Source organism: Podarcis liolepis (assembly GCF_965112155.1).
Source record: "Podarcis liolepis genome assembly, chromosome: 2".
Classification (NCBI taxonomy): domain Eukaryota; kingdom Metazoa; phylum Chordata; class Lepidosauria; order Squamata; family Lacertidae; genus Podarcis; species Podarcis liolepis.
Window position 1 is genome coordinate 78,445,567 of NC_139555.1, and position 20,887 is coordinate 78,466,453.

General features: G+C 42.9%; 1 protein-coding gene and 1 long non-coding RNA gene across 2 annotated transcripts; both read left to right on the top strand.

The window, feature by feature from the left end:
* Positions 1 to 431: 431 nt before the first annotated feature.
* Positions 432 to 16,195, top strand: LOC310700096 (haloacid dehalogenase-like hydrolase domain-containing 5). The gene is made up of 8 exons (XM_083489017.1): positions 432 to 754; positions 7,326 to 7,535; positions 8,075 to 8,187; positions 9,034 to 9,127; positions 10,488 to 10,521; positions 11,621 to 11,795; positions 13,092 to 13,280; positions 14,637 to 16,195. The coding sequence occupies exons 1-8, from the start codon at positions 617 to 619 to the stop codon at positions 15,052 to 15,054; spliced, it is 1,371 nt and encodes a 456-aa protein (XP_083345143.1). The 5' UTR covers positions 432 to 616; the 3' UTR covers positions 15,055 to 16,195.
* Positions 10,528 to 11,380, top strand: LOC310700128. The gene is made up of 2 exons (XR_014522445.1): positions 10,528 to 11,310; positions 11,349 to 11,380. It is a non-coding gene; the product is annotated as an uncharacterized lncRNA (long non-coding RNA).
* Positions 16,196 to 20,887: the final 4,692 nt, after the last annotated feature.

Consider the following 20,887-nt stretch of genomic DNA (forward strand, 5'->3'; position numbering starts at 1 on the left):
CTGGAGGCAGAGGATAAGGTAACCAGGCATAATCCATATAAGCCAGTAACCCGCTGCAGCAAACAAAAAAGGGAAAAAAGAGCCAGCATGACCTAATGGTTAGAGCGTTAGACTGATCTGGGGGAGACCAGAGTTTGAATCCCCACTAAGTCATGAAGCTCACTGGGCCGCTCACCATCTCTTAGCCTTGCCTCCATCACAGGGTTGTTGGGAGGAGCTATAGAACCCTGTCCACCACCTTGAGCTACTTGGAAGAAAAAGGTGGTATACAAATGTAATAAATAAATAGGAAGAAACGCGGGCTGGGGGGGGGACGACACTGCTTTACACTTGGAACTTTTGCCAAGCGAGAGCGGCGCTGAAGAAGCCGCGGCCTGGCTGGCGAACGCGGAGGCGGCGAGGAAGCTCCGCGGGGCAAGTCGAGCAGGCTCCACCCCGCGGGGCTGCAGCGTAGGCAGGAGGAGGAGCCGGCGGGGAATAAGGCGAAGCCGGTGTCGGCTGTCGCTGCTGCCCGGCGCGGCGCCGGCGCCCGACTGGACACTGGCAGGAGCGAGACCCGACGGAGGGGCCGCCGCCGCCGCCGGGCTGGGAGCTCCGTCTCCGCGAAGGGTCCGCCATGAGGGGAATGCTGCTGCTGCTGCCGCCGCTCCTCCTCCGCCGGCCTCGGCCACCTCCGGGACTGAGAAGGCTTTGCAGCGCCGGCGCCGCCTCGGCTGCTCCTGCCGCCCCGGGGAAGAGCGAGGCGGGCTCGCAGGTACCTCGCTGCACAGAGTGGGGGTCGGGGGCGCAGGGCTGGAGCTGCTCCTGGGCTTCGGGCAGCGGGCATGGGATGGGGCGGCCTCCCTCCCTCTCCGAGCTTCTTTTTTGAGCGGTTGATGGAGGGATTGGACTGTTTCTTAAACAAAAAGGAAAGAAAAACGAAAGGAGCTGAGGAGGAGGAGGAGGAGGAGGGAACCAAGAAGGGGGAAGAGGAAAGGGGTCTTATTTCCTTCCTTTGAGGCTTCATGGTCTTAGCTTAGTGCTGTATTAACTTTTAACTTGAGCTGCTGCTTTGTTTGTTTTGTGCTCTTAGTCTGCTCCCTCGCCGCCGCCACCTCCTCCTCCTCTTTCGTAAGTTCCTTGGGAATGCTGATTGGCCACTGAAAGGCACCTTTTATGTGAATTAACGGGCTGGAAATTTTTGTTGTTGTGGGGCAGGGCATTTCATTAACCGTTGATCCTTTTCAAGGTACCTGCCTCTTCTTTTTGCCTCTTTCCCCTTCCTGTCTCTCTCTCTCTCTCTCTCTCTCTCTCTCTCTCTCTCTCTCTCTTTCTTTCTTTCTTTCTTTCATCATAGAATCACAGAGTTGGGAGGGAGCCTGGGGTCATCTAGTCCAACCCCCTGCAATGCTGGAATCTCAAAACGCCCATTCGCCATCCAGTTTGAAACCATACTTAACCCTGCTTAGCTTTGCAGATGTGATAGCAGTTTTACTGCTGCACCACTAGGACCTCTCATTTCCTCTCCCCACCCCCATCCCCAGCATCACTTCTGTTTCCTTTTTTCATATAAGAAAATGTCCATCCTTGAGATGGGATGCTGCTGCTGCACACTTTTGGGTGCAAATCTTCCTCCTAGGGGAGGCAGATTCAACACAAGTCTTCTGTGCTTCTGTGTTTGGTCTCTCAAACAAGCATGGGCAGCAGCCAGAGGGAGCAGAAAGTGTGTGGTGGGTCCTTGAACCCACCTCTGCTACTTGCTCACCTGGCTTAGCATCAGGGACAAGTACAAAGCCATCTGCCAACTCTACACAACTTTGGGCAGGCAGTGGTTGGGTTTGAATCCCCCTGTGCTGCTTAGTTCTCAGTTGGTGAATGCAGTCTGTCCTGGTCATCTTCAACATTGCTTGCTTGCCTGCCTGCTGAGAAGCAATCACTGTCATTTGGCAATCGCTGCTGTGCAGTGGTAAGTTCTCACAATGTGCTAGGGCCTTCGTAGTTGCCTAATGGCGCATACCAGCCTACTCCCCCCCCCCCCTTTCCAGCTTCTTTTTTTAAATTTACTCTTCTCTTCACCTGTGGTGACAAGACTGGTCTTAAGCATGTGAAGGAATGAGGAGTCACCCCCTGGAACATGTTCTTTTTCTTGTTCGTACTTCTCAATTCTGGAATGAGAAAGTGACATGGTAGAAAAAGGGCTGGTTCCAGTTCCTGTCTTGTTGGTAGATTTTCTGTATGAGTATATATACTAATAGGTTGCCATAGCAATTAATATGTAACTCTTGGCAGTTAAAACACAATCTTCTTGCTGCACAGAAGCATAATCCAGAATCTTTGGTCATGGAGCACTTTTGCTTTGCAGAACAAATGGGAAATTAAGAATTTGTGGTTGGTGCAGCCTGCCCTCTACTTAAGGACGCTGAGCATGACCACATACTTAAAAAATAAGTATGTAGAACACTTGCTTAGTAGCTACATAGTATTTAACTTCTGAATAAACAGGCATAGGGCTGTATGTTTCTCAGCCAATGTTATTGACCTTACTCTGGTATACCAAGAATCCATGTTCAGCTCAGTGCCAGTTTCCCAACATCTGACTATCTCCATATGGGCAGCTGTCAATAGAATGGCTAAGAGGTCACCAAACCTAGTTTTGACTACCCACTGACCTGCAGGAGCTTTCCATATTTTCAGGCAGGAGTCTCTTCCAGTCCTATGTGGACATTCAATGGAGCTGAATGTGGGACCTCAGCATGCAAAGCACATGCTGTGCCACTAAGCTACAGTCATTTCCCAAAGGAGTTTCCTTGTCAAATGCATGACAAGGAAATGAAGTGCCCATGCTACTTGGTTGACAGTCTAGATACAACATTAGAATACATGACCTAGATATGTCATTCTAATAATGCTTGACCTCAGTAGTCATACATTGTTTCCTGTAATTTGTTTTTTTTTACATAGAACAGCAGGCTTTTAACACCCAATGGTTGCTGGAGGGTCCTGATCTTGAATTTGAGAGGATGCGAGTGAATGCTTTAATATTCAGGTGTCTTTTTAAAGGAAGTTATCTCCTTTTTTTAAAAAAAAAAGATGATAAATAAATGCTTTAAAAAATAAAGTGATTCCAGTGTAAATAAAACAAAATAATGGTATTTGAGTATGTGCTGCCTTTTCCATTACCAAGAACAGCTATTTTCCCTGCCATGCTGTTTCTCTAGAGTATAGCCACAGAATCACAGACTAACATTAATGTTGAAGCAACCCCCAGCAGCTGAAGAGGCTTGCTTATGCAACAGGTTAATCTTTTAATAAACATTCCCTTAGCTTGTTTCAGTTTTATTTACATATGCATGGAGTAATCCTGAAGAGAAAAGCAAATTTGGGATATGTTTGCACCTGCAGTGATTGCTTTAGTTTTGTTATGCAAGCTGAGCATTTGAACTGCAGACTCCTGGGATTTTCAAAGGCTCTGGAATAGCGCTGGTTTAAATGCCCAGCTTGAATGGGCTTGGTTGCCAACAATGTCTGGAGGACCATAGGTTCCCTGTCTTTCTTGTATACCTTGCAAGAACTGATGGCCATATTATTTATATACTGCATTTCCTACAAATAAATCTTTGTTCAAAGCTGTTCACATAAAAACAGTGTAAATGCAGAGGTATGATAATGATACATTATAAAAAATATAATATCCCTACAACATAACACTGAAAAAATCAACAATTAAAAAGTTCATTTAACATAAATCAACATTATAGCAAATGCACACAGTGCAGCAGCGGTTATTTTTTTCTTAGGCAATAGGAAGTTGAAGCATGATGGCAATAGGAAGTTGAAGCATGAGACTGAGATGTTTTATGTGAATAAATAAGTTTGAGAAATGATTATTTGTTTAGGTTAACTACTTCTCACTCAGACTCTGATCCCAAATTAGCCTCGCCATTCTACATGTATTTTGGGATGGTTCCTGAATACCTCTGCATGGCTGTATATACAGGGTAAAAGGTAAGGAGGGAGCGGGTGGCACTGTGGTCTAAACTACTGAGCCTCTTCAGTTTGCTGATTGGAAGGTCGGCGGTTCGAATCCCCACGACAGGGTGAGCTCCCGTTTCTCTGTCCCAGTTTCTGCCAACCTAGCAGTTCGAAAACACACCAGTTCAAGTAGATAAATAGGTACAGCTATGGTGGGAAGGTAAATGGCATTTCTGTGTGCTCTGGTTTCCATCACGGTATTCCGTTGTGCCAAAAGCGGTTTAGTCCTGCTGGCCACATGACCTGGAAAGCTTGGCCTGAAAAACGAGATGAGCGCGGCACCCCACCTTTGACTGGACTTAACCGTCCAGGGGTCCTATATCTTTTACCTATATGCAGGGTATGTGGTTGTGAATCAAACATTGCACACTGCACTGGCAACCATCTTCATGATCCCAGAAACTGAAAAAGTGTAACTGTAAACTGCCCTGGGATTAAAAAAAAAGTACAGTGTAAATCAATATGGAATAAATATTATGAAGGGTGACATATAAAGAGTTCAAATAAATAAGCAATCTGAATGCTAATTTGTGTGAAGTCTGAGTTCAGATCTGAAGAATTACAGGCAGTAACCATTTCATGCGGGGGCTCTGTTTCTGGCCCCTGCGTGTGTTAGCAGAGTGTTCCACCGCCCCGCCCCACACCTCTTTCTGCCCCCATTCTGCCTTCTTCTGGGTCCAAGAGGACCCACACACCGGTGATCATGCGTCAGTTGGACGTGCCTAAAATAGTCGCCACCTGTAAACAAGAAACTTAAGAAATATAAAGTGTGTAGATTGGTGGTGTGTTGAGATGTTTCATATGTGAAATTTGTGATAGATGTTGGGCGACAGGGTAGGGTCCTACCTTATTTCACATAAGCCTGTATCATGAATTGCAAAGTAGACACATCAGTGGGTCATAGTTTCCCAACAGTAAAGGCATAATGTACTCACACTTCTTGGGATTCTTTCAATTCCTATTTTTATTGAAAGCAATAAGATATTTCAATCAAATGACAAATATTCATATCGGGCATTAACTTTATTTGTTTACATTTGTAGTATTTACCTTCCTTGAAGGTGGTTGGGTAACCATTGAAACACTCTTATAAATTCAAATGTTACTAAAAAAACCCACAGCTACTTAAATTCAGCCACCCTTGTGAACTGAACCCTTGTCTCCTTTGTGCATCTGTGTGGCACAGCCACAAGCACTGTGGCATTAAACTTGAAAAGGGATGGAGCAGACAGATCCTGGAGGAGTTTCCTTTGTTGCTGTGAGTGGCAGATTGCAGTAAGGACACAGCAGTGTTTACAACTGTGAATGCTTCCACCTTCCATAGCTTGATGTTGTAATGTCAGACAGGGACAAAATATTTATTGATAATATTGTGACAAACTCAGAGCTATTGATGAAGCATTGAAACCTTTGCATGAACAGATGGTAATTTACTGAATTATTCTAGCGACAGATTCAGGTAGGTAGCAGTGTTGGTCTGACTCAGTCAAAATATATTTTAATTTTTTTTAAAAAAATGTCCCAGTAGCACCTTTGTTGTTTAGTCGTTTAGTCGTGTCCGACTCTTCGTGACCCCATGGACCAGAGCACGCCAGGCACTCCTGTCTTCCACTGCCTCCCGCAGTTTAGTCAAACTCATGCTGGTAGCTTCGAGAACACTATCCAACCATCTCATCCTCTGTCGTCCCCTTCTCCTTGTGCCCTCCATCTTTCCCAACATCAGGGTCTTTTCCAGGGAGTCTTCTCTTCTCATGAGGTGGCCAAAGTATTGGAGTCTCAGCTTCAGGATCTGTCCTTCCAGTGAGCACTCAGGGCTGATTTCCTTAAGAATGGATAGGTTTGATCTTCTTGCAGTCCATGGGACTCTCAAGAGCACCATAATTCAAAAGCATCAATTCTTCGGCGATCAGCTTTCTTTATGGTCCAGCTCTCACTTTCATACATCACTACTGGGAGAACCATAGCTTTAACTATACGGACCTTAGTAGCACCTTAGAGACCAACTAAGTTCGTTCTTAGTATAAGCTTTGGTGTGCATGCACACTTCTTCAGATGCACACATGCATGCACACGAAAGCTTACACCAAGAACAAACTTAGTTGGTCTCTAAGGTGCTACTGGACAATTTTTTAAATTTTAAAAAATATATTTATACTAGCAGCAGTTGGCTCTAATGAAACATGTCCGTACCTTGTTGTCAGGGAAAGTATCACCTTTAAAAATAACCAGGTTTTAATTTGAATACTTCCTTGATCAGATATTTTAAATAAAGTTTTAATGTGTACACTGTGTTTGTACTAGTCTATTCTAGTTGAAATGTAGTGATTCTCCTTCTAAGCTTTTCATGACAGAGGAAAATCAGCTTATGTTGCCAGAAAAGTTAAACTTAATTTTCTTTCCATTTTGATTACACTATTCTGAGGAAAGAGAGACTAAATCCGTAAGATCTGCAGATTGTGTTGCTTGCTGACTATATTCCCAGTAGAAGTTAATCCAGCCTAGAATCTCATTAAAAACTGTTCCAGGACTTTATGCATTCACTCCCTTATTAGAAAATGGACAACAAGACACGAGAAGACATTTTCTAGAATCAGATTTGACCATATGGAAGAAATGGAGACTGAAATTTTTACCTTTTGAGAGTGGCGGCATATATGCCTGTGCTGCCCAGGGCAGGCGCGCTCCCAAGGGGGACGGGGCGTGGAGGGTGCCCTCCTGCGACTCGCATGCCTAACGCAAGCCGCCAGGGGAAGGGGGGAGCTGGTTTGCCACTGGTGCAAAGGGGGGGGGTGATATTCAGTGCGCCGCCTGCCTGTGACTCGGACTCCCACGCCTACCGCGAGCAAAGCGGCAAAACGGCGCAGCAGCTCCCGCTTCCCCCGATGGCTTGCGCTGCTTTGCTCACGGTAGGCGTGGGAGTGTGAGTCATGGGTGGGCGGCACGCCAAATGTCACCCCCCCGATGACACCTGGGGCGCTGTGCCCCCACCTCACCTACCTTCTTCCGCCAGTGCCTTTTGATTCTCCTTTAGTCCCAATAATATAACACTCTTTCTTTCGCATAGCAGCTGAATCATCTCCTCCCCCCTCCAATCTACTCACAAGCACACAGAATGAATTCTCCTGTGTTTGGGCTTTTTAGCCCTTTTTTTACTTTTTAAAAGAATCTTTATACCTGTGGAAATCTCAAGATCTCCTCCATATCTGCACCTCTTGTCAGGTTTCGGCGGGTCCATATCCTGAAAACGCACAACCTGAAGCGTCTGTAACCTGAGGTATGACTGTATCATGAATGCAAGCTTTCTTTTATTTCAGCTCAACATACAACCTACCTTTGGCTTTCTGTTTGACATTGATGGAGTACTGGTACGAGGAAAGACACCAATTCCAGGCGCAAGAAAAGCCTTTCAAAAACTGCTTAATTCTCAGGGAGAGTTTTCGGTTCCTGTAGTATTTGTCACAAATGCAGGAAACTGCCTTCGTCAGAAGAAAGCAGACCAGTTGTCTCATATTCTTGGAGTGCCAGTGAGTAATTTTAACGCCTTTTGTATGTGTGTGTGTTTTTAAAATCACATGAATAATGAAGGAATATTTCTGTTTTATAAATAGTCTACTTAGTTCAGTAGTTCTTGTCTTGCCTTCATAAAGATAACAACTTTAAATCTCAGTTCCAAATCTTACAGGTGTCTTTTAAAATAGATGCAATATCTTCCAAATAATTTCAAGGGTTTCTCTTAGGGGATTAAAATGCTTATCAGCTTCATGTTTTATAGGGCAAATTGTGTGTACTTCTATCCAAGTAACATTAACCTCATGAATTGTAAGCTGTTTTCTCATTATTGTTTTGTATATGGTTTAATTTAAACCTTACCTCTGAAACAAGAATCAGATGCTGGGTGTGGAGAGAGACTGAGGCAAGAACTATTTTAAGCACTGGTTGTGTGCTGTGAAAACAGAAATCTGATCTGAATTAATTTTTCAGTACTATTTTCATGAGCAAAGATGTCACAGGTAAAAGAGAGCATATTAATTAAGGAACTGATCTCCCATTCTTTCTCTCACAGATTTCCCAAGACCAAGTCATGATGTCCCACAGTCCTTTGCGAATGTTCAGACGTTACCATGACAAATGTGTTCTTGTGTCTGGACAAGGGCCTCTTCTTGATATTGCTAAGCAGTATCCTTTGGAAGATGTAGCTTATTCCAGGTTACAGTGGTACCTCGGGTTACATACACTTCAGGTTACATACGCTTCAGGTTACAGACTCCGCTAACCCATAAATAGTACTTTGGGTTAAGAACTTTGCTTCAGGATGAGAACAGAAATCGCGCGGTGGCGGTGTGGCAGCAGTGGGAGGCTCCATTAGCTGAAGTGGTGCTTCAGGTTAAGAACAGTTTCAGGTTAAGAACGGACCTCCAGAACGAATTAAGTACGTAACCAGAGGTACCACTGTATATGCAAAAAGCTTTTGGTTTTTGGTTTTTTCGTACAGTGATTAATAGGTGCATCTTGTAGTTTATGCTGTCCATGAACTCTGATGAAATCAGTCAGCTCTTAAGTGTGGTCTTGAAATATATAACGCAGCAAGGGAAATGAGGGGCAGGCAAAGAAGAGGAAACATTTCCTATTTTCTTTATTAACCTTTCCAGTTCCTGGTTGCTGCCTCGGTTTTTCACTCTCTTTGAGCAGGCCGTATCTGGCTTACACAGAGAGGCTGCCACTAACAGCTGTCCAGTCACTGTTGTGGTTATGCTGTGTGTTTGTGTGAAAGGGAGACTGCAAGCTCGTTCTGAAGCCATTGTGGGTTCTTGTCTTTGCTGCAGGGAATGAATACAGCAGGAGTGGATCCTAAAATAGTAGTAGTAGTAGTAGTAGTAGTAGTAATTCTTGGTTGTGTGGCTTGAAAAAAAAGAAGTTGCTGCCGAATCAAATTTATTGCTTGTTTCATAAAGCAGAAATGTACATTCCAGGAAAATGTTGCAATGAAATTGTATTGTTATCCATAACCAAATACATTGCTAGTGTTGGATTTTGTCAGCCTATTACAATCGACAGGCTGCGAGAAAACTTCCCCTTATTGGACATGGTTGACCATGACAGAAGACCGAAAGTTTCAGTAAGTATATTGTTTACTACAGATCATTTCTCTAAATAATTGATTTGAGAGCTTTGTATTGTCCTTAACAAAAATGTCCTACCTAACAGCCTGGTTTGGCCCTTGAAGTCTCTCTGACCGCTGTTCATGTGCTCATAAATTTAGGATGTTCTACTAGCTTAACTCCACAAAATCTATTTCCAAGCAGTTGCTATATAGACAAATGAAAGGCAAATTTAATTGCCTGTATATTGTCCACAGCATTTAAAAGGTTGTACAGTTTGTTCTGAAGGTTACCCAATATTGACTGATCTCACAATAGATTAGGCTGCAATGAAAAGAGCAGAGTAGAAACATGAGGAAATGTTTCCAAGAACTAATGAAAGCATTGCCCAAGTATTGTGTCAGGTTGAAGAGGACAGGAGAATTGAACTGAACCAGACTAGTTCAGGAGGAAGGGGCTGGGACACTGACCAGCCCTTTAATTACCTGTACTTCCTCGTTTCCTTTGTGGAAAGTCATGTGTAGCTGCATTACCTTGTGAAACTTTTTTTTAGGTCACTCTTTCTTAGGTGTGTGTCCTTTCTTCCTTATGCTGGAGTGCGCATGTGCACACATCTAAGTTCGTTTTGGGGGAAGGAAAGGAAGTGGAAGAGGATGATCAAATTTCATGGGGTTTCTATAATAAGTTAATTTGTCTGGCCTGTTTTGAGGATGGTATCACAAGCCTGCAAGGAATAATCAGATGAAAAGTGTATGCTTGATTCCCATCATGAAAATTGTGAATTTTAACTGTGAAGGGAGTGCAGGATTTTTGTTTCTCTTGACAACAAAATGACTTTGATTGTTATTAAAATGTGTGTTTTTTTAAATAGAGAAGAGAATGAAATGCACAACGGCATCTTCCCACACCCCAGTGCTATCTCATCCTTACACTTAGGATATTGTGTTGCTGAGTATTGTGCAAAGGGTAAAATCTATTTGGGCACAATGGTAGTATGCAAACGTCCTGAGCATGCAAGGCAATGCTGCACTAGACCTAGAGGAGTGAAGTGTTCGTTTTGAGGCAATTTTGCCCCCCTAAAACACATAGCAGAGGTTTGCATTAGTGAGTGAAGGGGCTCAAGCAATTGTTTCAGCTGCTATGCAAGCATGATATGAAGCCAAAGCGACAACCAGCAGCAAGTACTTTTCCACAACAGAGGTGCCTTTCCAGTTCCTTGTTGCTGTAATAGGTATACGTTTATTTCTTAGAAATGTAAGTGGGCATGCGAAGAATTACGGTACATCTGAACAGGACTTGTGTGCCTGTCAGAGTTAAAGAAAAACCCCAGGATGCTTTTCTTAGTAATGATAGCTTGTTTTTTTCCCCCCTTTGCAGCATCCGCCTGAAGTGGAACTTCCCAAGATTGAGGGTCAGTATGTCCTGCAGCCCATGATTTCTAAGTGAAGTAGAATGCATGGTGGCTTTAAAAAAACATACTACTTTGATGGCCTCAGGGGCCGGTTGTGATGAACCTGACTGGTAGGCACATAGCACTTGGCATGTAGAGTTTATATTCCCTTGCTCTTTAACACTAACTTACCTATTTGTCTCCTTTCAGTAAGTTCTCTTGTAACACTGCCATTCTAGGCTAAAAGCCATGATTCTGTCAGTGCTATCTAAGTCTTAGCTTTACAATCCCTATTCCAAATTAGAACTTGAAAGCAAGGAGGTAGACCCTATGACCTGTGCTGGTTGTGTCACTAGTTGACTAGGCATTAGCTTACTAAACACCCACCCACTCCCTGGCCAGAAAAAAAGACGGTTACTAAAAACTGCTGTATAAAACAACTTACATACGTAAACAAATCTTCCAAAACCATATTCCATACTACAGAAATTACCATCACCATTATTAATTTCATTTATGTACTTGCCATGTGGCATTCTGAAGCGATTGACAAAATCTTAGCTAGGGGTGTGTTTACTTAACATGAAAGATGAAAAGTCTTGCTGCACCTTTGTACAATAGTCTAGTCCTGTTCAGGCATTCAGTACATGTGGGTACCCAACACATAGATGGGCCTGTGGGAATGCACAGTTCTAGCCCTGCCACATTGATAATTGACACATCTGTCAGCCATATCTCCATGCACATACAGGGTTGCCATCTTTGTGGAGAAAATCCTGTATGTTGAAACGTGTGTGTGTATGTGTATGTGTATGTGTATGTGTATGTGTATGTGTATGTGTATGTAGAAGCAGCCCACTTTAGACAGACACTGATCAAGCATTAGTGAAAGAATGGAATGAAGGTAACAATGGACCCTGGAGTTGTTTCATGAATTTCTGAAGATGAAAGTTGATTGAAGACAATATAGCTGCAAATAAGTTACTACTCAGTGGAATTCTGCTCTATTTATTTCGGGCTTTGTACCACCTCATGGAACGTAACAAGGACAGAATTGTTACACTGTGGTAGCTGTGTAGAATTGTGTACCTAATTTGTGTCCCTGTTGATTGCCTTGTAGCGATTGTTCTATTTGGTGAGCCAGTGAGATGGGAAACGAACCTGCAGTTGATCATAGATGTTCTTTTGACAAGTGGCTATCCTGGGAATCCATATGCTCAGGCAACTCACCCACACATTCCTGTACTGGCTTGCAACATGGATCTAATGTGGATGGCTGAAGCCCAGTCTCCAAGGTAGGGCAAGGGCAGTGAGTGCTTGCAGATTTTTCAAGATATGTACAAACAGCAAGGGAGAACTCTTGGTATCTGAAGAGTTCACTGAGCTTATCAGCATACAACACCAAAAATGTATCATCAATGTCACAAACATTCATAATTCCTTGATTCGAAGAGTGGGCCTCACTGATCCATAATGCTCAACTTACCGTATTTTTTGCACCATAACACTCACTTTTTTCTTCCTAGAAAGTAAGGGGAAATGTCTGTGCGTGTTATGGAGCGAATGCCTGCGGGTGGCGAGGGGGATCTGCTGCAGTTGTGAGCAGAGGATCCATGGTTCCCCTTCCTTCCCTCCTCCGTGGTTACAAAGCATGGATCCACATGGATCCTCAGGATTTTTGCATTGGGCTACTCCAAACTCACTGTCAGATCACATGTCTGTGGCCACAGCATGAACCACAAAAATCATATATCCACTATTTCATTTAGAATATTTTTTTTCTTGTTTTCCTCCTCTAAAAACTACGTGCGTGTTATGGTCTGGTGCGTGTTATAGAGCGAAAAATACGGTACTTATGAGGCAAGCATTATGACTTCTGGAAATACCTCAGCTTGGATTAAAATCTGAGCCAGAGGAGAACTTATCCCATCCCATCAGTCTGTGCTGTGCTGTGCTGTTTCTGGCTGTTTCTTTGTCAATGGGAAGTCCAAGACTAATTAAGAACCAAAAACAATCCCTTTCATGCTCCTGATGATGCCTGTTAAACACCCAGTGCTTGGGTCCCTGTCATAGGAGCATTGCAGGTTGCAGGGGGTGGGGTGGGGAGGATGAGATGGAGATTTCTCACTAACACATCTACTGTTTCCAGAGAAGCAGGTTTGAGAAGGGTTGTGCTTCTCCATTCCCAGTAATGTTATAGGGAACCGGACCCATTTTGATTTGTAATTGTGCTTGGAATTAACTGAACTACTATTTTCTGATTTAGGGGTATAGTTTAATTTGCCATGTTCATGGGTGAGGGGGGTTTCCCATCACTACAAAATATATGCAACTAGTGGATATGCCCAGCACTGCCCGGGATTTTTTAAGAGACCAACAAACACTGCTTTTTAAAAAATGGATAGCATAGTGCATGTGTGTTAGCAACTCACCTGCCTATTTATGTAAAATGGAATGGAATTAATTCAGCCTTCACAATCTACCTCAATAGAAGTTGGACAAATGGCGTTCCCTTGTTATGTGATATTTTGTTTTTATCCTGGCTAACCATTCATTCTCGCTGACGAAGCTTTATTTTCTGTATATTTTAGGTTTGGGCATGGAACATTCATGGTTTGTTTGGAAAACATTTACAAAAAGATCACTGGCAAAGAGCTGAAATATGAGGCTTTGATGGGAAAACCAAGTGAACTGACATATCACTATGCAGAATACCTGATCAGGACACAAGCAAGTGCAAAACAATGGAAGAAGCCTATTCAAACCCTCTATGCCATTGGGTAAGATGTTTCTCATCGTAAAATATTCCTGTTGCAAACAGCAACTCATAAAACTTGTTAAAATGAATGAGTCAAAACTCATGATTTGTCAGTCAGTTGAGAAGGGGAACGTTTTAGGTAGGCTATTGTTACGAAGTTTAAAAGTGCTAAGGGACTGGAATAAATAAATGTGATTCTCCCCCTGAAAACCTGTTTAAAACTTATCCAGTGACATTGCAGATTGTCAAAACCACCCTTCCTCTTTCAATTTTAGCCAGGCAGTAAATAAGTGAAAGAATCTGCTATATAGTTGTACAATGTCTGGCTCCTGGTGAATCTGAAACCTCCTTTTTCAGATCTTTTCATCAGTGGTCAGTGGCAAGTAAAGTCACCTGCTTCTGTCTGCTTAAGCAGTTACAGCCAACTTCTCTGCATGTTTTCTCAGAAGAAAGTCTCACTGGGTTCAGTGGGACTTGATCCTAATTATCTGCATAAGCTTGTCTTTTAGTTCACGTGGTGTTGAAAGATCATGGGCCAAATCATGCTGATTTCACCTTGGGAGGACTGCAGCACAATCACTTTCGGTTATGCCTTTTTGGTTAATCACTGATGCTGGGATATTTATTCAGATTTGAGATGGCTTTGAGCTTCATTTTGCTTTCTGTTAATGAAGTCTAATTGCATCCGCTCTGTACTGGGAATATATTGGCTTGCAGTGGAGTGAAAGAAGCCCATCAGAGGAGACCTCTGCTGCTGTAGAGAGCTCTGGAGGACACTGAAGCTCTGCTCTCAGTCACTGTCAGCCTCTCTTTTCCTCACATCCTGCTCATGCTTTTCAGCCTTCACTCCTGTGATAAGTTTTTTTTGGGGGGGCACCTTAAAAATGTTAAAATTCCGATATGTCAGCTTCTTGACTTCTGTTGCCATCTGGCAAAATATATGCAGCCTTGGCTATACTGGTTCAGTGTGGGGATGTGTGTGAAAAGTATGAATGGCTTAAATGTGGTAAAATGTGTGAACCTGTAACACGTGCATATTTCACTAATATTATAGTATTTGTTGGTTTTCACGTCATTCCTCTTGTCTTGTTTGGATGTACAAAAGATTCTATGAACCAGGGTGAAGTTTATTTTCCCAAAGGCAAGGAGAAATCCTCTGAGACAAAGTTCATTGGCTTTAGATCCACAGAGCTGCTAGACCAGGGGTGAGATGTCCAGAAAGGGAGCTTAGAAGTGTGCACTTGTAAAGCCCGTAGACTGCAGTATGCAGAGGAGAGTCTGTGCACTGTAATAATGGAAATGGCAAGCTCTATCAGCAGGTGCATTGCGCATATACCCGAAATATGTTTATGCTGATGTAACTTTCTTGACTCCCTAGGGATAACCTAATGACAGATATTTATGGTGCTAATCTTTACAACCGCTACCTTCAAGAAAAGAACTCGAGACGAGGTTCCAAGGCACGTATCCAGGCCAAAGCTGCCGGGGGCTCAAGATCTGCCACAGTCTCTCAGGAAGAAGAACTCGAAAACACTTGGGAAAGTGAATTAGCACCTGCGACTGCCACAAGCTGTAGGTCTGTCCTTGTTTGCACCGGAGTTTACAACCCTCACACAGAGGTGCCCTCTGACACGAGAGAGTGCATAACTGAGACTGTGTTTCATGGGCACAGGGATTTTAGGTTTGATCCTGCTTTAGTAGAACCAAACCACATTGTTCCAGATGTTGAAGCTGCTGTCGACTTAATCTTCCAGCTAGAGAACTTTGCACCAAATGAAAATTACAGGACTCCTTAATAACTTTCTTAACCTTGTGTATTCTGTGTACTTTTTCTTCCTGAAAAACCAAACGGAAGCACTTAGTGGCATATCCTTCCTAACATGTTTATATTTTTATATGTAACACTTCTAATACACTCCTGCTTGTTCTAACAGCACCTTCCTTGGATATCTAACTTCAGTTTCTGTGCTCTGATATCTCTTTGCGTCCAACACCCTTGCTATGGACTGTGCTTTTTATATGAATTGTTTTATGCATGCTGCCTTCACTATTTAACCACAGAGTTAAATCTAATGCTCTGAACAGTGAGGAAGAACATCAGCTGTGTTCAGCAGTCAAGGCAAGTCTGTTTTAGATAGTGTGTAATGAACTCTATGCAGTTCTGAGTTTAAAGCAGGGGTGGCTATCCTCCCAGATTGTGTTGTACTCCAGTTCCCATGAACCCCAGCCAGCATGGCTTATGGTGAGAATTGGTGGGAGTTGTAGTCCAATAACGTTTGAAGAGCCATAGGTTAGCCATAGGTTATATGTTTATTCCTAAGGGATTATAGTGTTCCCCTCCATAACATCTTGCTTTCTTTTGCTACGAATTCCATCCAAAAAAAGTCACTGACTCATTGTACTCTTTTCTCTGTTTCCTTTATGGAAAATAGAATCTGCACTTCAGGGGAAACGTTGTGTTCAGTGCTTTTCTTTGGATTTCAGCTCAAGCTCAATTGACTAAAATTATGCACAATCCATAAGTTTGTGAAAACACCAATGGGCTGAATGGGATTTGAGTGGTATAATATTTTATTCTAAAGAGCTAAAAGTTTCTGGTAGGCTTTATCCCTTATCTATCTGGATTTATCATTAAACTCTTAAATACACTCAAGTTTTATTATTAATCACGGTGTTTCTCCTGCACTGAACTGCAGAATGCACAATAGCTGTTTGAGCTACTTTCTTAAACCTGAAACTCCAAACCACAGTGGCGATGTTGAACATGCTAGTGAGATTTCTTCCCTCTGCGAAGTATCATGTATCTGGTCTTTAATGGCCATGTATCTCATGGATGTAAAGTTTTAAATAATAACTTATTTCTTACATTACCAGTTTTATAAAGCATTGTGTTTAACTAAAAAAAACCCTGCCCAGTAAAGTATTTTCTATTTAAAACTGCCTACAGATCTTTTTTTCTGCTTTCTGTATATGTCATACGTCTGACCCCTTACTTACTGAAGATGGCAGAGAGGGTGATTATGGCACTACTGCAGGTATTCCTGGATGAGATTATCTAGATCCAGCACAATCTGAATTCAGATCTGGTATGGGAGCTGAATCAGGCTTGATCAACCTTTATTGTGAGAGAGGGGCAGGAGTGTGACCCCGTTACTTCTGCTTGATCTCTCCGTGGTTTTCAATACATTGATCGTGGTATCCTTCTGGACTGATATAGTGAAATGAGTATTAGAAGCACTGTTTTACAGTGGTTCTGTTTGTATCCTCAGGGTTGTGACTATAGAGTAGCACTGGGTTAAGTGTTCCTCAGACCCCTGGCACTTGTCCTGTGGGGTTCTGTGGAGTACTATCCTCTCCCCAGTGCTATTGAACATTTATACAAACAGGGCCATCTTTACCGGGGGGTGGGGGGTGGCAAGGGGTGCAGGGCACCCAGGCCCCAAATTCTGGCCGGTGCCAGGCGCCCGCCGCTGAAACAGCCTAAGCTCTTAACTATCTACCTGTTATGAAATAATAAATAATTTTGATCAAGCTAGAAAAACAAAATACAGTGGTGCCCCGCAAGACGAATGCCTCGCAAGACAGAAAACTCGCTAGACGAAAGGGTTTTCTGTTTTGGAGGTGCTTCGCAAAACGAATCTCCTATGGGCTTGCTTCGCAAGACAAAAATGTCTTGCGAGTTCCTGCGGGTTTTTTTCTCCTTTCCCCCCCTTTTTCTAAGCCGCTAAGCCGCTTATCAGCTGATCCGATAAGATGATAAGCCGCTAAAAGCCGCTAATAGCGCTAATCCGCTAATCCGTCAGTGGGCTTGCTTCGCAAGACGAAAAAACCGCTAGACAAAGAGAATCACAGAACAGATTCTTTTCGTCTTGCGAGGCACCACTGTACATATATACCTAGGTATTACCAAAATGTATACCTTCTGTTTCACTAAAGGACTTTTGACTTTGTGCGCTCATTTACCAAAGATGTGCCGTGCCAGCGGTGGCGCTTGTCATTCACAACAGCGGTGCTTGTCAGACTTGAGGGCGCTGGGAAGATCTTTGCAGTCCGGCGGCGCATATGCTAAAGACTCCCCTGTATACGAAGCTTTTGGGAGCAGTCATTTATTATTATTATTATTATTATTATTATTATTATTATTAGTATTATTATTATTGATAATAATTTGTACCCCGCCCATCTGGCTGGGTCTCCCAAGCCACTCTGGGCGGCTTCCAACAAAGATTAAAAATACATTAAAATGTCACACATTAAAAACTCCCCTAAACATTAGGTGTTTAGGTGGGCCAATAAAGTGTGCTTGAATCCTGGGAAGGAGAAGGCTCTTGGGGTGGATGTTCCCCACCTTCAGGAGGCAGGTTGGGGAATGGGGTTGCTCTCCCTTGGAAGGATGCTTGGGGTGAGCTTAGCTGTACAAAGAGCTGTTTGGCCAGAGAATGAGAGATTGACAGAAATGGTTGCAGGAATGCTGCAGAGTGTGGGGAGAATAGGGTTGTTTCCCCCAAAATATATGTACATATATAAATATTGAGGAAAACTCACTTTCCCCACTTTAAGCTTCACATGGTAGAGCCTAATGTAATGTAATGTAATGTAATGTAATGTAATGTAATGTAATGTAATGTAATGTAATGTAATGTAAGCCTATATAGTGGTAGAGTTACAGGAACAGCTACCCCACCAAGATGGTGATGAAAGAAAGGAGACCATGAGAGCTGTGGTAGAGTTCAGCATCTAAACCACAAAGGTATTTCACTTTGGTCTTTCCAAATTTCCAAATTTCCCCCCTATGGGTTGGAACCAGAAGGTGCTTTCTGTGGACTGAAGCATTCATTCTACTTGCATCAGATCCAGTGGAGATTCTCACTGGAGAAACAGGCTTTTCCCAGTTCCCTTTCCCCACTGCAGCTTCCAGCTTTGCAGGAGGAATCGGCAGAAATCACATTGTCTCCTGTCCATTTTTCCCGTGGAAGCATCCCATGAGCAAAGTTCTGCTGCCAGATTCTGAGTCCAAACCCATTCCATCACAAAGAGTGAATATTCCCTAAATTTGGAGCACTTAAAAAGCAGCATTTAATTGAAAGCATTGGAGAATGTGGTGTTCAAAAAGCAAATTGCACAATATTGTTTCCTAATTGTTCCTAATATATTGGCTGAAAGTGGAGCAGGAAATTTTTGGTACATTGCTGTCAATTCCAAAACAGCCGGTTCTCCCCACCCCCCCGCCCATTGGCTTGGTTTGAAAACGGGCCTAAGCCCTCGCTTTTTAAAAACAACACAAGAATGGACCATGATCAGACAAACCATGCCTTGTTTGTGCAAAGTTTGTTTTATTTTTCTTGTCACATACCTTTGTAGCTCAATAAAATCTGCGTAGGTGTGGCCATGGTTAAAGACAGGTGCTGGGTTTGCTCATAACTCCATGTCATAGTTAAAACAAATCAAGATTTGTAAGCCAACAACAAACCGTGGCTTCAGATTTTTAAGGTACTGGGCAAGGTTAACGCATGACCCAAAGGCACGGTCCAACCATGGATTCGCGTTAAGTGTGAACCAGCTGTGCCGCAACTGAAGAACATTTAAGAGCTTAAATGAAAAAATTCCTTCCAGTAGCACCTTAAAGACCAACTAAGTTAGTTCTTGGTATGAGCTTTCGTGTGCATGCACACTTCTTCAGATACACACTGAAGAAGTGTGTATCTGTGTGTATCTGAAGAAGTGTGCATGCACACGAAAGCTCATACCAAGAACTAACTTAGTTGGTCTTTAAGGTGCTACTGGAAGGAATTTTTTCATTTTGACTATGGCAGACCAACACGGCTACCTATCTGTATTTAAGAGCTTGTGAGTGGAAGAGACAAATTTGCTAGTATTCCCTCCATTATCCATTAGAGGGCAGTAGAGCAAAACAGCTTGTCTAACAGCTGTTCAAACTACAAGCAAACAGAATTTTATGCAGTATTTAATTAATACTTACTCTTTGGTTCTGCTAGTATAGAGCTGCACTGTATTGTATGTTGTATTTGGCTTTTAGTACCATGCTCCATCGAGGGCATGACAAAATATGAACAACAGCACCGACAGAAGAATATCCAGAACTGATTTATTAACAAGTGTCATTCATATGTAGCTCAGTGAGTGGAAAGTTGAAGCAACAGAAGGGCAATATGGCCCCAGAAAGACTGGGAAGTTTCACAGTCGGCCCAGCAATTGCTGGCAGAAATCAGCCATGTTCTCCAAATCATTCTCCCTTCATTACACTCTGCCCTTCATAGGGTGACACCCAACTGATTCATGGCATCCACTTCTCTCACAAGATGTAAGCATCACACAGATTAGAGGTATACTGAATGCAGCTACTTCCTAATGCCCACATTCTGTTGCATTTATTCCAAATTGAAAGAGTCCAATGCCCGCAAGTTCATGAGAAGCTGACGGTGGGCTTTTTGTTTCAATGGGTTTTTTGTTGAGTACCTGGGAGTGTATATGATTGAATATAGCAGTTTGGGAAATCTTGGGAGCCTTAATCTGGGGTACTGCCACATGATGCCCCCAGCTTAGATGGCTTTAAAATGTGATGAAACACATCATAGAATCAGAGTTGGAAGGGGCCTCAGGGTCATCTAGTCCAATCCCCTGCAATGCAGGAATCTCAACTAAAGCATCCATGACAGATGACAATCCAACCTCCAAGGAGAGTCTACAACTTCCTGAGGTAGACCGTTTCACTGCTGAACAGCTCTTACTGGCAGAAAGTTCTTCCTACTAGCACACTGAGTTGGGTGTCAACAGGACTGTACCCAAACCGAGAAACAAGAAGATATTGATATGGTCAAGTATTCCAAGGTTTAGAATAGGTGTCACCAACATGGTGCCCATGGGCCTTCCCTAGCACCAGAAGGCTTCTGACTCCCCCAAGCTGAACTTTGGCCAATGGTTGCAAGGTGTGTTTTTGTGTTGCCTGTGAGTTTCTCATTTGTAACTATAAGCAGAAGTCCCTAAAGCAACCCCCGGTTTAGAGAAATACAAATAGCTCAGTGCTGACAGAATGCCAAATCCATTGAGGCAAATAAAAAAAATGAAGGGTCAGGGGAGAGAATGTGTGTCCTAGAAAAGGGCATATGTAGCTGGCACTCTGGACAAGGAAATTCCACACTAGCATTCTGTTTGTGATTAATCACTATTGACAAATGAAACCTGCAAAGACAAGACTGACCTTTCATATTCAGATGTAGCAGGCCAGTAAATACCAGTTGCTGAAGGGTGAGAAAGTATTAATGCCATCAGGCTGTTTGGGGGAGCCTATGTCGGAAGCAAAATGCTTGTCTAGATGGATTCTTGATCTGAGGCAGCAGAACTTTCATTATGAGGTTACTAGCAGGGAGTGCCCAGCCATGTCTGGGAATTTTTGAAAATAAAAAAAATATCATGATTTTAAAATGGATAGTGTAATTTGTGAGTCATGTCAAAAATAAGGCGAAGTCACATCTTGGTTCACCATCTTGAATCAAAATTACATCGGCACCCAAACAATAATGAAGACCTTGAGAACCTTCATGCCATGTTTGGTGATAATATCTCAGGAGATGGCCAATAAACAGGCATAGCTAACCCCAAGTCACATTT

Coding starts and splice junctions, on each gene's coding strand:
- LOC310700096 (XM_083489017.1), top strand. CDS start 617: ATGAGGGGAATGCTGCTGCTGCTGCCGCCGCTCCTCCTCCGCCGGCCT. Junction 8,188..9,033: donor CTTCTTGATATTGCTAAGCA/GTATCCTTTGGA, acceptor ATACATTGCTAG/TGTTGGATTTTGTCAGCCTA. Junction 11,796..13,091: donor GCTGAAGCCCAGTCTCCAAG/GTAGGGCAAGGG, acceptor TGTATATTTTAG/GTTTGGGCATGGAACATTCA.